The sequence below is a fragment of the Drosophila ananassae genome, chromosome 2L (assembly GCF_017639315.1).
Source record: "Drosophila ananassae strain 14024-0371.13 chromosome 2L, ASM1763931v2, whole genome shotgun sequence".
Lineage (NCBI taxonomy): Eukaryota > Metazoa > Arthropoda > Insecta > Diptera > Drosophilidae > Drosophila > Drosophila ananassae.
In genome coordinates, this window is record NC_057927.1 from 14,959,083 (window position 1) to 14,977,432 (window position 18,350).

General features: G+C 40.2%; 1 protein-coding gene across 4 annotated transcripts in view; it reads right to left on the reverse strand.

The window, feature by feature from the left end:
- The window catches only part of LOC6499358 (protein doublesex), a 37,049-nt gene that overhangs the window by 2,502 nt on the left and 16,197 nt on the right, over positions 1–18,350 (reverse strand). For 2 of the 4 annotated variants that reach the window (XM_014910547.3, XM_032449744.2), the window contains exons 3-4: positions 7,966–8,103; positions 2,679–3,216 (exon numbers count right to left, since the gene is read on the reverse strand). In XM_014910547.3, the coding sequence (XP_014766033.1) occupies positions 2,738–3,216; positions 7,966–8,103 (617 nt within the window). In that variant the 3' untranslated portion in view covers positions 2,679–2,737. Of the gene's footprint in view, positions 1–2,678; positions 3,217–6,665; positions 7,902–7,965; positions 8,104–18,350 lie in introns of those variants that run through there. The other 2 variants (XM_014910546.3, XM_001954765.4) reach the window with 2 other exon arrangements.

The window sequence follows — 18,350 nt, forward strand, 5'->3', positions numbered from 1 at the left end:
GGATTGGGATTGGGATTGGGATGGGGTTTGGAGAGCTGTCTAAATGGGGCAGAAACAAGAGCAGAATGTCAGAGCGAAATTCGAGCAGCGTAAGCTGAAACCGAAAACTCCAGACCTCGCTCGCGGAAAACTATAACATTTTTGTTTTTATTCCTTTATTTTGTTGGGCTTTATTTTTATGGCAAGCGATGCATTTATTATGGCAGCCCCAGTGTATACAAGAGGAGGCTTAAGCTCGGGCGACGACGGCGATGGATGATGACGACCGGAGCATTAAAAACGAAGGGACTTACACTTTTTAATGGCAACTCAGCGGAAATTAGAAATCAGCGGAAATTGTATGGCAACAATAATATTCACAATATATTGTATAATGTTCCTTGTATGTTTATGCATAATCTTCGGAGAGGAAAACTCCAGGCGAGCTCCACAACAAAGTTGCCTACTTGGACGCCTGAAACGGAAGTCGGTTTTTATGATCGGCCCTTAACGATTGGGTGAGATCTGTACAGAATAAGCTATATCACGCCATTTAATAATTTTGGTTTTTCCCTACGAAGCATCTTAATCTATTCAATTGAAAAGAAGTTTCTAAATGTGAATGCAATTATTTTAAAATAGCATTTTATAGTCATATAGTATGAGGACCATGTCACTTTGATGTCTGTCGCGTGTGCCTTAAATTCCTTGTCTGGTTGTCACTTTTGATGTGCCAAAACATTAGTCGATTCTAGGGGTTTCACTTGCCTCTCGAATAAAATTAGACTTCTTTACGCAGAGAATATGAAGATGTTCTTCAGGAACTTCCCGCAGCTGTTAGTGTCTCAAAGGTGAGTCCGCATTGTCTGGGAAAATGCACGGAAGCAAATGGAAACAAAATATCGTAAAATGGAAACTTATGCATTTATTGCCGTTTTGGCCACGGCAACAAAAGCGACTTGAAACGGAATTGAAGTGCCATTCGAAAGGATATTTTCTGCTCCTCCTGCTGACGTCCTGCAAAATGAAATGCTTGGAAGGAACTGCTGCTCGCAGGATCTCCCCAAGGCTCGTAAAAGTTTTCGGTATTGTTTGCCCGCTTTTATGAGTTTGAGTTTTGCCAGAATAATTGTTTGTTGTTGCCGATGATGTTTGCTTCCTTTTTTCTCGACTTTCGAGTGAGTCCTTTTAATAAGTTTGATTTGGCAGATCCCCCATTCGTCACAGAGTTAAATGAACTTTTTGAAATAGTTTTACGAGATCTCACCGCCCGACTTTGTAGTCTCGCCCTGTGGCACGGAAAACGAGAAAAAAATTTAATTGCGGCCCGGGGTTCTAGGCTTAGACCAGGGCAGAAATACTTCTTACTACGACTACAAGCAGGGAAAAAATATTTTCACGCAGCTCTCGTGCGATTCAGTTTCTGTTTTATGATCCAGACCCATAAAAACTGAACACTGCGTTGCGTCCCTTTGATGCAAGTATATGTTGTTGCAGTCATGCCACAGGAGTGCGGTAAGAGGTGACACCAGAGTTCAGTTGCGTTTCCCCAACTTGAGTTTTTAATGGGCGCAGAACAATCGAAGGGCCACAGTTTCTAGACAAGATTTAGATGCCAATTCGCTCCTCTTTCATAATTCTCGAGTGCGAATATTTTATTACCTTAGACGAGACCAAAACATTGAAATATGCATTCTGAAGTGTCGTCTTCGTGGTCTGTCGGGCAGAATCGTAAAATAAAAAAAAAGGAGTAAGGGAGAAAATAAAGAAGCGTAAGTTTTGATGTTTGGATGTTGCCCGCTTCCGAACCTGAGACCTAAAAAAAAATAAAATAGCAAGAAGAACCCATCCCCCCGATCCCATCCAGTCGAAAATGGGAAACTGGAGAAGCCCTCGCCGCTTCTGGCGCCACTTGAGTTTTTAATTAAAGCAAATCGCTTAGCAAAACAAAAGGCTACAAAATGCTTAAACGCTGGGAAGCACAAAACACAAGCTCGTCTTGCTCCTCGTCCCAATGAAAATATAAACAAAAATGCGCCAGCCAGCATGGAAATTCGACACTTGCCTCTGAATTAAGCAACTGCAACAGCAGCACCAAGAAAATGGCAAAATGCTTCAATTGTCAGGGCGAAACGATGGTGGGGGGGTGGTGGCAAAAGAGGAATTGTTTTTCATCTGGTGGCAGCTTTTGTTGCTGCCTCTCTGTGCCCACGTTGCACAGTCATCAGAACAAATGATGAAAAAGCCATTGCATACTTTCGTGCGCACTACGGAAGTGCAACACCCACACACAGACATCCACAACCCGTTCGACAGATGAAAGTTTGCGTTCGTAGGGATCTGGAGCAGGTCCTGCTGCTTGGCTAACAGAGCCCGAGCCGGCAGCCCAAATTGTGGCCATAAAACTATGCTACGAAATTGATTTGATTAAAGGCAACGCGCCTGGGCCAGCATGCGAAATGAGCTGCGAGTGGAGGAGCGGAAGCGGAAGCGGCCATGGACACAAAAACGGAAACGGAAATAGGGAACAATCTAATTTATTCCAACCTTGGATAGTCTGATGTAAGGCTTATCTCAGAAGAATGTAAGGATCTTAGGGAAAAAAGGGTATAGTTTTAAACGAAATATATGTATAATTAATTAAAATATTATATTTTAAAAATAGAAGCTTATAATTTAATCCTGAAAAAACTACTTACACAAAAAGGACAGCTGCCGCTGCTGCTGCTGCCACGGCGGCAGCAACGTTGCGATATTGCTACGTGGCGCCCGTGGAGCTCACCAAATGGTGGCCGTGGTGGTATGCCCCATTGCTGTTGCTGTGCGCCGGTGGAGGTGGTGGCGGCGTGGTGGGCGTGGCTGATCGCGATCTCTGCCTGCGACTGAGCGTCGTCGTGGACGTGGATGAGGTGGTAGCCAACGTGGTGACCATGGTGGGTGAGGCGGCGGAGTGCACGGTGCCGTTGCTGCTGCCCGGACGCGAATGCGCCTGGGGCAGGGACTGCGTGTGCTTCTGGAGAGGATGGGCCGCCGCTCCGCCGGGACTGTTCGGCGAACGACTCAAGGCCAGAGGCTCGGGAGTCGGTGGTCGGATCTGGGTGAACGGCAGGTGCGCTCCGTAGCGACTCTGCTCGATGCTCGGGTAGGTCAGGTACATGGGGGCTCCATTCACCAGAGCCATCGGGGTGTAGTAGTTGTAGTAGATCTGGGCTACAATGCGGTTTATCTCCACGCGTGCTGGGGATTGACAAGGGATTAGCGATTAAAAAGTGATCTTGGCTAAAAGTTGTCTCCAAAATAATTTTAGCATCAAAATTCCTATAGAGAATGTCGCTTTAGAGGTCCTGTGGAGTATTTTTTCTACTATAATCATCGTGAATTTTTGGTTTACACTCTTAAGTAGGATTCTACCATTTTAAAAGATATCCTTTAAGCTTAATTTTTATACTAAAGTATTATATATATTTTCCACCTTAAATAGTTTATTTTACAGATTTTAAATGGAAGGAGAGTATAAAACTTTAAAGCCATAACATTAACTACGGCCGGCACTTAATGTCTATGCCACCCGGCCAAGAAATGCGCCATTTTGAAAGGCACATGTGGCTCCGGAGACCCCCGACTCAAGACCTAGGACTCCGCACTACGGCTTACGGACTCTGAGCTGAGAATACGGCCCACCTATGGCCTCGGCATGCACTTTATGTGCAACCTTCGCACGGTGCTCACACAATAAACCTCCTTCCTGCCTCCATCTCGAAGGAACGTACGCTCCAAACTGACACGCCCCTAGATCCACATCCATATACCCATGCCCCCATACCCATATCTCCATCCCCATCCCATATAGTATATCCCAATTCCAGTTTGAGCCTTTGTCTTCGGCTGACTCCTCGCCTTATCTGCGTGGCAAAAACTTTTCAAAATTTTACTGCTTGCTGCAACATCAAAATGCCAAGTTTTTACGATTACGCTGCTGCTGCTGCTGCTGCAATTTTACTTAATTTTAATGGGATTTTTTCTTCCGCCAACTGCAGAATGCATTAAACAGGGCCAGAGCATACAAGATGGGTGAGGGGGCTTGGGAGTATTACGCATGAGCGTGCCTCCTTACACTCCTCCCTTTTTCCCGGTGAAGGCTGGAAGATATAGGGGCATAGGTACAGTCAATGCCAGACCCAACCTAGTCGCAACTAATGCCGCCCGCCCATTGTGCAATTTGACGAAATAATAAAAAGTCGTAAAAAAGTTGTGACCTGAGGTACGCAGCGGGGCCAGAGGGCAGTCCGGCTGCCCCCTCCCGCCGGATTAGCTAGCCGAAGTACTTGTTAATATATAGCCAGTTCGCATTGGGCTAGTCCATAAACAGGGTCTTGGCGTTGGGTTAATTAGAGGAATGCATTCTGGGCAGCTTGAGCCGTGACAGGAGCACTGCCCTCCTCTTCCTTCCCACTTCGATGATTTCTCACTGCTTTGGAATTTATTTGCCATTGGGAGGGCAGTCAAATAAGTCAAGGATGGAGGAGCATTGGAATTCTTAAGCAGTTCTTTCAATATAATCCGAAATGGTAAAAATGGAAATTAGTTAGTTTTAGAATCAGTTAGCAAAACAATGAAGACAAAATACGAAGTCTTATTATTTGAGGATTTAACTTCTAAATTGTACTTCTATTTATTTCCTTTCTTCCCAATTTCAAGTCCTAAGTCCTAAGTTTAAAAAGAATCAATAAAGGCTTAAAAAAACTAAAGAAAACCCCAATCTATGACCTAGATAGAGCTTAAGTCTTCTAGTTTAATGACAGGACATTACTCGGGTTCTCTAAGCCCCAAATTAGTTGTGCTTCCTGGCACTCTTCAAAGGTTTTTAATCTTCCAGTTTGCAGGCCACAAACCCCGACACTAAATTCACGGTTGAATTGACTTTGGCCGGGACTCGGAGGCGACAGGAAGAATAAGAGTCATCCGGGTGCGTGGACAATATTATGGATAACTATGTCCAGCCCGATTACGCCAGCGGCATTTATGACAAACTGGTTGCTTATTATTTAGCCAGTCCAGAGTCCATAGTCCAGTGTCCAGAGTCCGGACCATGGCCAAGATAAATCATGATTGTCTATATGTAAGCCGGATCAGATGTCTGGCACAAGTGGCAGCTTGTAAGTCGGCGGGGCACTAAAAATGACAGTAGCATAACTGGATGGGGCAAGTGGGTGGGTGGCAGTGGAAGTGGTGGTGGAAGTGGAGTAGAAGTTGACGCTGCACAAATATTTTAAGATCCACCCACAATATGAAGTCGTAAAGCTGGAAATTTTTGCTTCCTGCTGCCGCTGGGTCTGCACTTTCCTATAGTTTTTAATAAGCATTGGTAAATGTTTGGCATGAAAGTGGAAAGGAATTTGTACAAGACTCTCGCCCGGCCGCAAAACTGAACTAAACCAAACTGAGCTGCCTGGGCGGCCATATGAAGATGATGACGATGATGACTCCGATATGGCTCACAGCCCGTTATGGCCTCCCGTACAAAATGGTATACTAGCGAGTCTATTTTTTTATGGGAAAACAAAGAAAGGCGTCGCTAAAATATGACTGAACGCAAGGATATGAGAATGGGTCGTAAAATAAAGTCATTGGAATGGGTTAGATTCCATTCTAGTTTGCTGCACCCACTGAGTCATGCGATTCGAGTTTTATAAAATATATTATAATAAAGGAGACTGAGAAAAGGGTGAAATGGGAAACTAATTTGGTTGCTAATGGAGTCTCATATATTTAATTATTTTCAAAAACTAATAAACTCTGCTGATAATTCCAATCGCAGCTTGACATTTTCAATAAAAAACCCCAATTCTTTGGCATCAAATCCCTCTACATGTCGAGTGATTCCTTTCCTCACTTGGCTCGCAATTCAACCATAAACACTTTTAAGCTTTATGGTGCCCACATTTACACGTCGCCATTGCCTACCCACAGTAACCCGAAGATTCGCCCATCCAGTCTCCTGCCCAGAGAATCCTAAATTCCATTTCGACGTGTTTAGTGCCGGGAAGCTGTTACGGCCGGAGTATTGCAGCTACCTGGCGGAGGATGAAGGACTAGAGTTTGGGTTCTCCAAATGGTGGGAACAATTTAGAGTTTCACACTCAAAATAAGAAAAAAAACGTAATCTTAAGAGGATATAAGAAATTACAATGATTATCATTAAAAGTAAACATTAGTAGGTATTAAAAAATTATATATTCTTTACATAAATAGTAAACAAAACAAAAATAAATAAATATAAATTTTCCTTAAAAGCTGAAACTTTCTTAGAGTATTGTTTCAAGTGCAGGTCCTTTGCGCCACGGTGTTGGCATCGTCGTAAATTTTTCGCATGCATTTTTCGGTTTAATGATGCATTTACGATCCCGGCAGCAGTGGCGACACAAGTAACTTCCATCTCCCTGGTCCTTTGGTCCCAGGGCCCAGGTCGCAGAGCCCAGCTCCCAAATATCGCTGCTGCTGGGACGTGCAATGGTAATGGATTCGTGAAATGGCAACAACTTGAAAAGCAATCGTTGCCATTTTTAATGTCATCAACGAAACAAACACCAGCTGACACTTCTTTCTTTTTCAGCAAAGTATATAACTCTAAATAATTTTTGAAAGGGAATTTGTGTTTCAAGTTGAAACTTTCAACCGTATAACGATTCTGTTTAAGGAAAATAGTTTATTTCTGACTTTTCAGGTTTATCCTTTTTATAATATTCTGTTCGGCTAAATCTTACTTAAGTTGATAACAATATTATACAATGTCGATGAGAATTATTGTTATTAAATATTACAATCAGAGTTTCGCAAGACATCGATAGAGTTAACCTAAATATATAGTATTTATTTTATTTGTGCACCATCTCACAACTGTTTTGTTTTGATACCAAGTTCCCCCAGGAAGTACATAAATACATTATTCCACGGGCTGCTAATTTCCTTGTTAAGATACAAATTTACACATAGAGGAGATTTTTGAGATTAACGACAAGCCTATTTGAATGAGTTTAGAATATTATTTCCTCTCTGATACTATCTGATGGCTAATTTGAAATATTTTGCTGTACTTCTTCCCAATTAAGTACCAAAGTAACCGAAGAGTAACACAAATGACTGGTTTAGGGCGCTTTCAATATCCGTAACTATAAGATCGCATTCAAACCCAGAAGTAATCTAAATAATTAAGTAAAGCAAATCTTAAATATGCTTAAACTAAAGCTATACAACCGATGTGAAGAAATTGTTGAACTTTATGTTGCAATGTTGATCGTTGATTTTTACGGAGTTATTTTCGATAAAAAAAAATATATAACCGGCGGCAAGAGTTTTGTTGATTGTTGATATTGATCCGTTTGGGGGGATTGTTGATTGAAGATGAAGATATTGTTGATTGTTGATTGATGATTGATGGCCAGACATCAGACATCTCGGGTTTTAGGGGGTATGTTGATTGAAGAAATAGTGCGGAATCAGCGGTCACAGCGATCACCCATCGACATATTTGGCTTGTTGATTGTTGAAATCCACGTTGCGCATTAGCTTACCGATAAATTCGGAATATATACAGAGGTTTTCGCATCTTAAGGACATTACGTTACTCCACTTTAAGCTACGACAACAATTAAATTCGCGCGCGATCTCACCGAAGCATTAAGCTACTATGTGATGCTGAACAATAAATATTTTGTATCGGATTAAAGTAAGGATTATCGCAATTATCGTTACTTTAGTTTAGTTCATGAAAAATTATCATCCACATTGCCGCGTTGTGTTGCGCAGCTCACCCCCGTCATAGATATTCAAATTGTGCTGACGGGAGTATTCATTCACAACGTATTGGCCTGGTTTGAATCAGATCGAAAGACATTCGCCATTTAATACGAGTACCAGATTGGCTATTACAGGTATATAGGTGGGTATATGTTCGCTAAAAAGCTATTAACCGATCGGTTGACTTACCCTCTTCGATTCGCCGGGAAGCCTCTTCAATGTTGGCGTCAGCATCCTTCAATATCACATACATGAGCGGCATCAGCTCCCACGGATAGCGGAATTTCTCTAATAGTTTTTGGCAATAGTCTAGGAAAACGTCTTGGCCTGAAACGAATGCAATGAATAGAAATTGGTCAAATTTCAAAGCAAATCACAAGCAATCACAAGCTCTCCATTCATCAAAGACTGGCAATCGATCTGTTTATTTATTTCCAAATCAGTCTCATTGACAAATTCCTACTTCCCCACATAAACAACCATTTCGACTTGGGTGCCCCATCAGAGTCCATTGTTTCTTGAATTTCGCCTATCTGCAAAAGTGCCTCGCTTCAGACAAGGCAATGGCAATGTGCAACGTAAACATGGCGGCAGAAACGTCGGCACAAATTGCAACTCAATCCGAGCCAGCCAATAGATATCGAACAAATTGCCGCCCCTGGCATCGCATTTCATTTATTCTCCAGACATTGCTTCGGGTCAGTCGTTGTTTCAATTAATTCAATTAAGATGGTGTTTTGGGAATCCCCATAAAACTAACTATTACAAGCTAGTTTACAATCTATTAACTAATGCTTGTAAAAAGCTTTCAATATTTTATTTCTTTTCCAAAATAGTGATAATACAATTGCATAAATACTTTGAACATACTATATAATATAGTATATAGTATAGTAGTACAGTATATCTTTAACGTAGTATATAAGATATCTTACAGATCTTGTTTTTTTTGTAAAAAATAATATATTAAATGAATATATTTTTAAAATCATCCCATATATTGGGTATATTATAACATAGGTGTAGGTAGTTATCAGATAAAATTATGTAAATTTTGAAAAATCGCTATATTTAATCTCTATATTTCTAAAGTTAAAGATTGAAGATCATATTGTAAACTCTTCTAAATATTTTGTTAAAATGGTACATTCTTCTCTTGCAACTTAATCCTACTCTTTATTATCGCAAAATACATTTCATTATATCTTTTTTAATCGAATGCAGAATTTTATTAATATATATGTACGCTATATCTTGTATATGTAAGCTATGTCTGGTTTATTTATGTGGCCACTGGTGTTGTCTTTGCTTGTTTTTTTTGTTTCTTTTCTTGTCTTTCTCTCTTTCGGTGGCCGAGCTTATGCCATTATGCTCTTCGTATCGCCGGCCATTTTTTTTTCGTTTTTCTTGTTTCTTGTTACCTCCACAGCAGCAACAGCAGCAACAACAACAACACTGCCACATCGTCGTCGTCATCGTTGTCGGTAGTTTCGTTGTAGGCGGAGCTTCATATCCATTGGCCCGTTTTATTATGGCTCTCTGTGCGCTGCTCCTTAAATGCTGATGTTGTTGCTGGCGTGCGAGTTGCTGTTGCTGTTGCCCCGTTGCCGTTGCCGTTGCCGTTCCTTGTGGTGTTGCATGTTGCAGGGAGATGGCGATGCAAGATTTGCATTGGTACACTCACTTTGCGTGCACCAGCTCGACTCGAAACACGTTTTCGGAACAGCTCCGCTTCCTGTCCTTTCAATTCGCCCATTCATTTGCTCTTCGCTACGCTGCTGTCTCTACTGGCTTTTTAATTTAGTAATTAAGCCATTAGTGGGCCGAGCATTGCATTGCATCGCATGGCTGTAGTTTTGTTACCATTTTATGTTTTCAAATTACTTTATTAGACGCTAATAAATCTAATAAATTGATTTATTGCCGCCGTATTGCAACCATGTCCACAACACCCAAACAATTTTATTAGCCCTGATCGTTTTGGGCCGGTCTGTGTATTAAAATTGCATGAGGGAGTGGGGATTGTTTTAATAGCAATAATTCGAGGGGACTGAAAATAATCTAATCAGATCTTGCTGAGAAAATGGCTTTTATATAAATGCATTATATTTCCACTCCAATTACATATACAGAAATGATTAGTTGGTTAGCTAAGAAGTACATAGATTACAAATGATATTTATTTCATAAAAAATACTTAGTTAAAATAATATTTCAGATACACCTACATTTTAAACACTTTTGATGCCATTTCTTATAATATAGACATTATTTATAGACAGATGTACATAAGCTGCTCGGGAAATGCTGGTAACGCCCACCTAGCACGAATATTTTGTTCGCCTCATGAAGTGGCTGCAGCTGTCGTTATTGCACTGCCACACCCACCAAGATGCAAACACACACACAATATATATACATATATATAAGTATGTAGATCTGTTTGGCTAGATGCACGTCTATATGCATGTACAGTTAGCCAGTAAACGATGCCATTAACGCGCATAAACCGACTCTGCGCAGGGCCATGTGGCAGGAGAGGAAGGTACACAAATCCAAGCTCAGAGAAGTATGTATATAAACGGTGTTATATACAAGCACATACATATACATGCATATATGTATGTATGTATATAGGGAAGTTGCTGCACAAGATGCAGTGGTGTTGGTGTTGTTATTACTTTTATTACTGTCCAAACTGCAGCTAACCTTCCACTCGGCAATATCCGAGCTCTGGCTCTTCGGCACCGAGTCCTTTCACGAAAGTCCTCGCTCCTCTGCAGAGCTCTGCAATCGGCCCCACTCCACTATCCGTACTCCCATCGTTTAAGTCGTTAGCCAAGTTTTCTTGCTCGTTTTTCTGCGCCTTTTTATGAGTTTGTTGCAGCGACACGAAGCTCCCGTTCCAGCAACTGCAGCTGCTCGGGCGGAGAAACTTTCCCACATACATACAGTACATCTATATAGTTCTTTGTACCAATTGGCAAGCATTACATGGCCAAGACACCTCTCCTCTAGCACAGATAGTTTTCTTAGCCAATGATTTTCCATTTTTATATAAAACTATCAATTATTGTTGGGATTACGTATACGTAATGTCATTTATGCTTAGTTTTATTTCAATTTTTATGGAGCATAAAGGTATTATGTATTGAATTAAATAAGAAAAGCATCTAAGAATTTTGTAATTCTTTTAGCTAGTTTACGATTGTCTTCTTAATAGGTGCCTTTTTTGATTTAAGAAAAATATCACGTATACGTAAGTAATAATGTAAATGAGATATCTTTATAAACCAAATAGTAAGTGTGTTTCTAAAACTAAAATAAAAGAATATAGACTTCTTATAGACTATATAGACATCTAAACATCATTTTGCTTTTAATTATTTTTCTAAAAAATAATTTTGACTTATTTAGGTATAACTTTTAGATCAAGATAGCCAAAATAACGAAAACCTTTTAACTCTTTATCCCAAAATATTTAGCAGATAAAACTCATTCATTCGGCAGCTGCTAATAAACGAAGAGAAGACTCTCTCCGTGCTGGGCACTTTGACATCGTGTTGTAAAATTAACTTGAGCAATAAAGAACGAAATGCAGGCGAGATGCTGGCGAAATATTTTGATAAAATTTCCTTGAGCTTTGCAGCTGGATGGATAGAGCGGAGCAGAGCAGAGCCTGCTATGTGCCAGCTACCAAAAAAGATGAGAAAAGCCGTAAATTTCTCGAAATATCTGCAGATCTGCCCCGTCGGCAGTCAGGAAAGTCGTAAAACGTAACAACAATAAAAAATAATAAATCGACATATCCACAAAATGGCAACTCAACTCAAAATGTTCCAGCATGCACCGAAAGGAGTAAGTGGCAGGCAAATGCCACCAGAAGGAGCACGAATTGATGAAATCCTCTCGCATGGGGCAATGTGGTAAATGAAGCAAGCATCGGAATGCTTTGTGGTATCTTTCTGCTCATACTGTTCTGCTCTGTTCCGCACTCTGGTCCGGAATACGTATATATCTTTCGGTAGGGACGGACTGACGACCGAACTGGGTTGGGTGTAGAATGCAAATTCACGCTGCGAAGACAATATAAAATCTTTGGCAACGGGAATGGAAATAGAAAGGAGCTGAAACAGTGTTTTAATGAGCCACAACAGCAGACGCAGCAGATGTGATGAGTTTCCCTGGAGCTGGTTGTCTAAGTGATTACTGTGGGTTAAGCATTCGGGATATTTTTATTCTATAACAAATGATGCTTTCCGAAAAGCGATCAGTTATACTTATTAAAGAAAAAAATTATTCTTCTTACATGTCTAGTCTATAACTTTTTTTTTAATGAGTTTATTTTTAATACCTTTTACTAAATATGAAATATGTGCCTACAAAAGTTGGGTTTAAATAGTCAAGTGACTATAAATTTCTAACTCTTTTTAAAAAAACAATCAAAATTTTAAGAATGATTGAAATTTAATAAGCTTTCTTTTTAATATATAGATTAACTATTTCCAATAAACCTTATTTTATAAACCTTTTGTAAAAGAAAAGAAAAATGTATACTGATTAAAATTCCCCAATGCGGAACAGTTTCCCCAACAATAGCTCCGACGTTTATAACTATTGAAGCCGTAAAGTTTGAAAGTAACCATCGCCAGATTGCATTCGCCTTTTCATTTGTTATTCATTGCCTCACCTTCAATTGAGTTAAATTCGCAAACACTAAACCCTCGGCCAATATCCGCCGCTGTAGCTCCTGGCTCCTTGGACAATCCTCCGCCTTGGCTCACCTTTTACCTGGGAGCTTTCCTTTCATCGCCGCAGCTCGTTCGGGGGATTGGCGGAATTGGGAAGAGGACTGGGACTGGGAGAGCTCTTTGTGCATTCGTCAACACAACTGCAGTAAAGGCTAATAAAAGTGCATGTAGCATGCAGCCGTTTTACGACCATTGGGAGGGACTGTAGTGGGGCATGGAGCTCTCGTCCTTGGAGCCAGAACGCGGAAGTATATGCCAGTTTGCCGGCGAAGAGCTTTGTTTCCTTTGGCTTGCTTTTAGCCAAGTTAAGCTTGTTAAGCCTGGCACGAAAGCAGTTTTAATCTCAAAATTAAAACGTTTGCAATTTTCGAGAGACTTTACGAGTTATATAAAGAAAAAGGCGAAAGCATCGTACTCGTCTTTGTCGTCGTTTTCGTAATCGTTGTCGTTCCCGTTGTCGTTCTCGTTGTCGTTACCCCGTCTAGAGTCCTGCCTCGTTCCCGAAATCCTCGCGTATCCTTGTCGTTATTCACTTGAACTTGTAGTAATATTTCAGTCATACTTGTGCGTATACACGCTGTTCCCCTCAACTTTCCGACTTTCCTCTAGCGTTTTGCATGCATTTATATAGTTTTTATTTTTATTATGGAAAATAACAAGGTTTTTCTGTAGATTTATTTTTATGATCGCCGCGCTGTCGCTGCTTTTTTTACGGTCTGAACTTAACATTTGACTTCAACTTCAACTTGTTCCCCGTAATAAAACTTCCTTTTCTAAGTAGTCTTTTTTTGTTTCACAGTATTGGGGGATACAAATTACCAAAGATTAGATACGTTTTTTCTGAGTTTGGTAACTCGACTTTTGTTAGGGTAGCCATTTTACTGGATTTAGATTGGCCTAGAGCTGGAGCTGGAGCTGTCAAGCACTTTATAATACACTTTTTTTGCCAGCCGCCATTATCAAATTGTTTGTTCACCTTCGTTCTGAGAGCTTATCAAATGTTTGTTACGCATCATTGTTGCTCTATTGACAAGAGCTTTATGTGACTCTGGGTTTTATAAAAATGCACAAGTACGAGTACAAGTATATAGGGCAATTGTTCAAATACCATTTTATACTTTGTACTGCGCTGCAGTTTATGTAAAAACTACTGTTGAATATTAAGTTGTTTCACTGTCCCATTTTGTTGAAAACATTCGCACTAACTCTTAAGTAATTTTCGGTAGACCCTCTAATTATATGAAAAGTGGTGTTGACATTGCTGCTTTTGTCATGGAAGTCCCAAAATTATGATTTCTCAAAACAAATTAGCATTTCTGCGGCCACGTGTTGGCACACCTAGTATAATAGTCTTAATTGTCTGAAATTTGTTTCTTTGAGTGCATTATGCCCTGTTACTTTGTATAGGCCCCGCACATTAAGCCAAATTTTAATTGCCATCAAAAATACTTTGGCGCGGAATGCGCGACTGCAGCAATCGAGATGCCAAATAGTTCTATTCACTCAACTCTGGCGGCTCGTCTCTAATTTTATGACATTTTAATGAAGGCATCCCAAACACAAAAAAAGGAAGAGAACCCAAATGCCTGCTCCCACTAATAGGCTTGCTAAATGAGCCAAGATGTCTTGCAGATGTCACTGGGTTGATTTTTGGCTAGAGTGGTGAGAAAAATGGTACACATGGGCTTTAAAACAATAAATTTACTAAAAATATCTCAACAATAAGAATATTAACAGTGCAATAAGATTGATTGCCCATTAGTGTTTGTGAACAGAAAGCTTTTGGCATGAGAAATGATTAAATTATTAAGGACCTCAGATAAGTAGAACTTATAGAACACCTACATTATTATCATCTTAAAGATTAAAAATATTACAGGCTCAACACGTTCTAGAGTTTGTTTAGACAAGGTCTTTAGAGCGAGCTGGAATTAAGATAATACTCACATATATGATAATTTCCCAACCAGACAGAAACTAATAGAGACATCAAACACTTGACAAGGCAAAGAATTGAAACCAACTAAAGAAAGTGAGAAAAAATAGCCACTGTCTGTCAGACTTTGCTGATTTTGGCAGGCAGGGAGACGCCACGTCTCCTGATATGTTGCCTTTCTGCCACTTTCAATCCAATTGTGCCAAGTTCGGGGAATGCGTCAACTCTTTATGGATTACACGTGTCCGGCATGCCAAGTTCAAGATGCCGGGCCAGTTGATTGGAGCACTTTGTTGGCAGATCGTTGGCGCTTAAATATCAAAGGCAGGAAATCTTAACGCCATCCCATTTGGAATAATTAGCTAAATTCCGAAGTCAGGCGCGCAATTGCCAACGATAGTGATACGTTTCAGTTTAATGGATGCCTTTTTAGATTTAACATCTTTTTAATATCAAAATGATTCCCTAAAAGTATTTTCATTCAATTGAGCTGAATATTTTTATATTTTCTATAAACTATTGTTGAAAATACTATTTTTCCCATGCTGTGAAAATATTTAAATAGAAACCAGGTCATCATAAACTTTCCAAATTTATTTCTTCCGGCAATCTTCACTTTATTTTATTTTCCCAAAATATTCATTGTGTAAATGAAAGCATATAAAATATATTAAATATTGCTGTTTGTAAAATCAAAATTGTGCAATTGGCGCCAATTCAAAAGTTGATGTCGCCGACAGCGCTAGAAATTGCGCATAAATTGCAAAAAAAAATAAGAAAAAGGAACAGGTGAGTTGCGGCAGGGAAGTGAATTACCTAAGGCAGCATCGTCTCCTAATGATGCGTCTATTGGGTCGCCGTGGCCTATAGAGAGTAAACTATAAATTAGGAGCCAATTATACAAACGTATAGCCGCTATTTATAAACTTTGTAATCCCAAGAAACGCAGTGCTGTCGCAGATTTCAACTGCCAATTGCTGGCACGCCCCAACACCTATGATGGGAAGATTTGCTTAAATGCCAAGTTGTGTTTTCAAGATCAGGGTAATTTTAGTACAGAATATTTTAATGATTAAACTAATATAAAATATACAAAATTACACAAAAACTGAGTAAATTAATAAATAATTATACCGCATCTTTAAGTAAACTATTAGTTATCTTTAACAAAAAAGTCGTATAACTATATCGTCATTAGGTTTTTATTAGGTTAGGTAATTTGCCCAACAAATAAATAAATATAATTTTCATTTAAATTTCAGCTTCAGATGAAACTGCAGCATGCCAAGAATTTGAAAGCTGTCGCAGGAAGATGTTGCCTCAGTGACGGTGGACTGAGAAATGCCACGGGATGCATCCCTGGCTACCCCGGTCCACATTTTGGCAGCACCGGCTCGTGGGGGATATTTTTAGACGGTCTAAAACGGTTGGAAGGGGTAGAAAAAAAAGCCAAGACCGCCGCAGGCGACGAAGGGGGAACTTCCCTTTCACTTTCAAATGCACATGTCCCACTCTGGGCTTATCATTCTTATCAGCGCTTGTGCAAGCTTATTTGCCCTTTTCCCGGCTGATGTGGTGATCGCGATAAGAGGAAAGGGCTTACAGTCCTTATCGCCAGTTCGGTCAGGGTTTCCAGCCATTGCGAGAACGTGACTCGACGACGATGTTGCACTCGGAATACTTCGAAGCGGTTAATTGATTTTGGGAACATGCTTGGGTGTTGGGTTAGGTCCCGGAAACACAATAAATTGGCAATTGGGTTTGGTTTAAAGAAGTATGCAAAGATTGTTGAAATAACAAGGTAATAATGCTATAAATTGGTATGTGTTTGTTTTAATATTTCTTAAAATAATTATCCCTCCTTTGAGTGCCTTAATTGCTTGAGAACTTGGCTTCTGCATTCATCATCGAAGGGATTTCCGAGCCAAGTCAAGGTTTTGTCATTGAGTTTGGCTTCCTCCTTTTGGCCAAATGTCAAATGCTTGCTAGACTGTGGCATCGTAAAGTTTCCTTTTGCGCTTTTTACGAGCCAGTCCGAGAAATGTTCACGTTGACGCTGATGATGACGAGCCAAGTTGTAGCTGCTCTAGTACTGGTTTTTCTACCCCAACTGCTACTACCCCGACAAACATATTTATTTGGTTTTGGCCCGCAAGGTTTTTGGCGCTCGTAAAATTAAGAATGAAAACAAACAAAAAATGTTCTTCTCAGAAGAACGTTGATTTCTTTTTCCTCCCAGTGGTTTTTCCCTTTTTGGTTGGCTTTTATTGCCGATCGTTACATTCGCGTTAATTGCTGCGACTGTGATATAAATCAGTTGATATGACGCCCGTGTCCTGGCGCAAGGACTTGTCCCTGCAAGTGTTGGGTGCTTTCCGAAAATTGATTTTCAGTTCAACCCCTGAGCTCTTGATTTATCCGTTGATACCGGCAGTCGATGGGAAATTATGGCTTTTATCCTTAAAAGGATTAACGCATTTTTTCCTTGACTCTATTTGCATTTAAAAGCAATGCTAATGGAAGCTATTTTGGGTGTTCTTTTTTTGGAAATATTCTATATGTACTTAGCTACACAAAATCGCGAATTTATGGACGGAATTTTAAATATTGTTCTAGCAGAGACTTTTCCGTTCAATTAAATTTCTCGTTCAACTAAGCAGCACCCCTCTAATCTAATACCAATTTGCATGACAATTTCGACGTATAAAAAGATATTAGTATTCATTCTCAAACATGTGTTTGATTGGAGCTGAGTTCTTTCGCAATTCCAGCAACAAAAAATCGTAAAGTTAATGAATCAATTAAAGCAAAAACAAAAAAAAAAACAAAACTGACACTCCACAAGCGGCGGACCACAGACCCGATTTTGAATTTGGATTTTTGCATCGATATGAAAATAAAATTGCAATTTATTGCGCGTCACCTGAGTGATAGGCAACATGTTATTTGAATTAAAAAACCTGCCTAATTGTCGCACAGAGCGCCGATTGAATCAAAATGTTTGTTTTTCAAATATTGTTTAATGGCTTTGGCCAGCCAGTTGCATTTACCAATTAACGGCTATTTGCATGTAAGCCATTAAAAATAAATATATTGAATTATTGTTTCGCCAGCAGATAGTGGCGTTAAACATTAAGCATACGCCGTGTTGGCCATAAATCAGAGCCCATGAGATAGCCGTCCCATAATATAACTTCAGGCAGAGACCGCAATAAATCCATGCTCGTCTCAAGACAATTAACGATATAATTATATGTGCCGAGCATAATTGGATAATTTTGTTGCATCGCCCCGAGCCCTATGAGCAAATAGGCAAAGGACTATAAATTATCTGTGCGATTGTACTTTTCCCATAAATAAACCAGCTAAATGACTCGAAAAATGTGAAATTCTGTCTCTGGCCGTCTCAGCAGTTGATGTTTCACTTAAATAGTCGCTCGCCCCACGTTGCGTATACGTACTGGTGGCCCTCGAGCATAAATTAATATAATATTATAAGGCGAATGCAGTTCCCGTTGCGCACTTTCTGTTGCCAAGGAAGGCCCGTTGCCCCAAACAATCAAGAGAACCGGCCCAGAGAGACAGAAGGCGAGAGAGAGGGCGCGTGAGAGCGGAGTGCATTGAGAGTGCATTTGTTTGCGATTACGGCAACAAATTGCTTACACGTGCCGAATGTCATAGAAAGGGGGGGAGGGCGGCCGGTAGGGGGATCTCTCTGTTGGGCTTTGGTGAGAGCAAACTTAAAGAGACCGACGTAGTGGCAGTGGGTGGGCCAGGGGGTGGTCTTGTTACGTGTGTGAGTGTGCTTGTTTTTGTGTGTGTGTGTGTCATAAACAAATGCATTCGACTTTGCCGTTAGAGGGTACACCAAGTACAGTGCGAATATG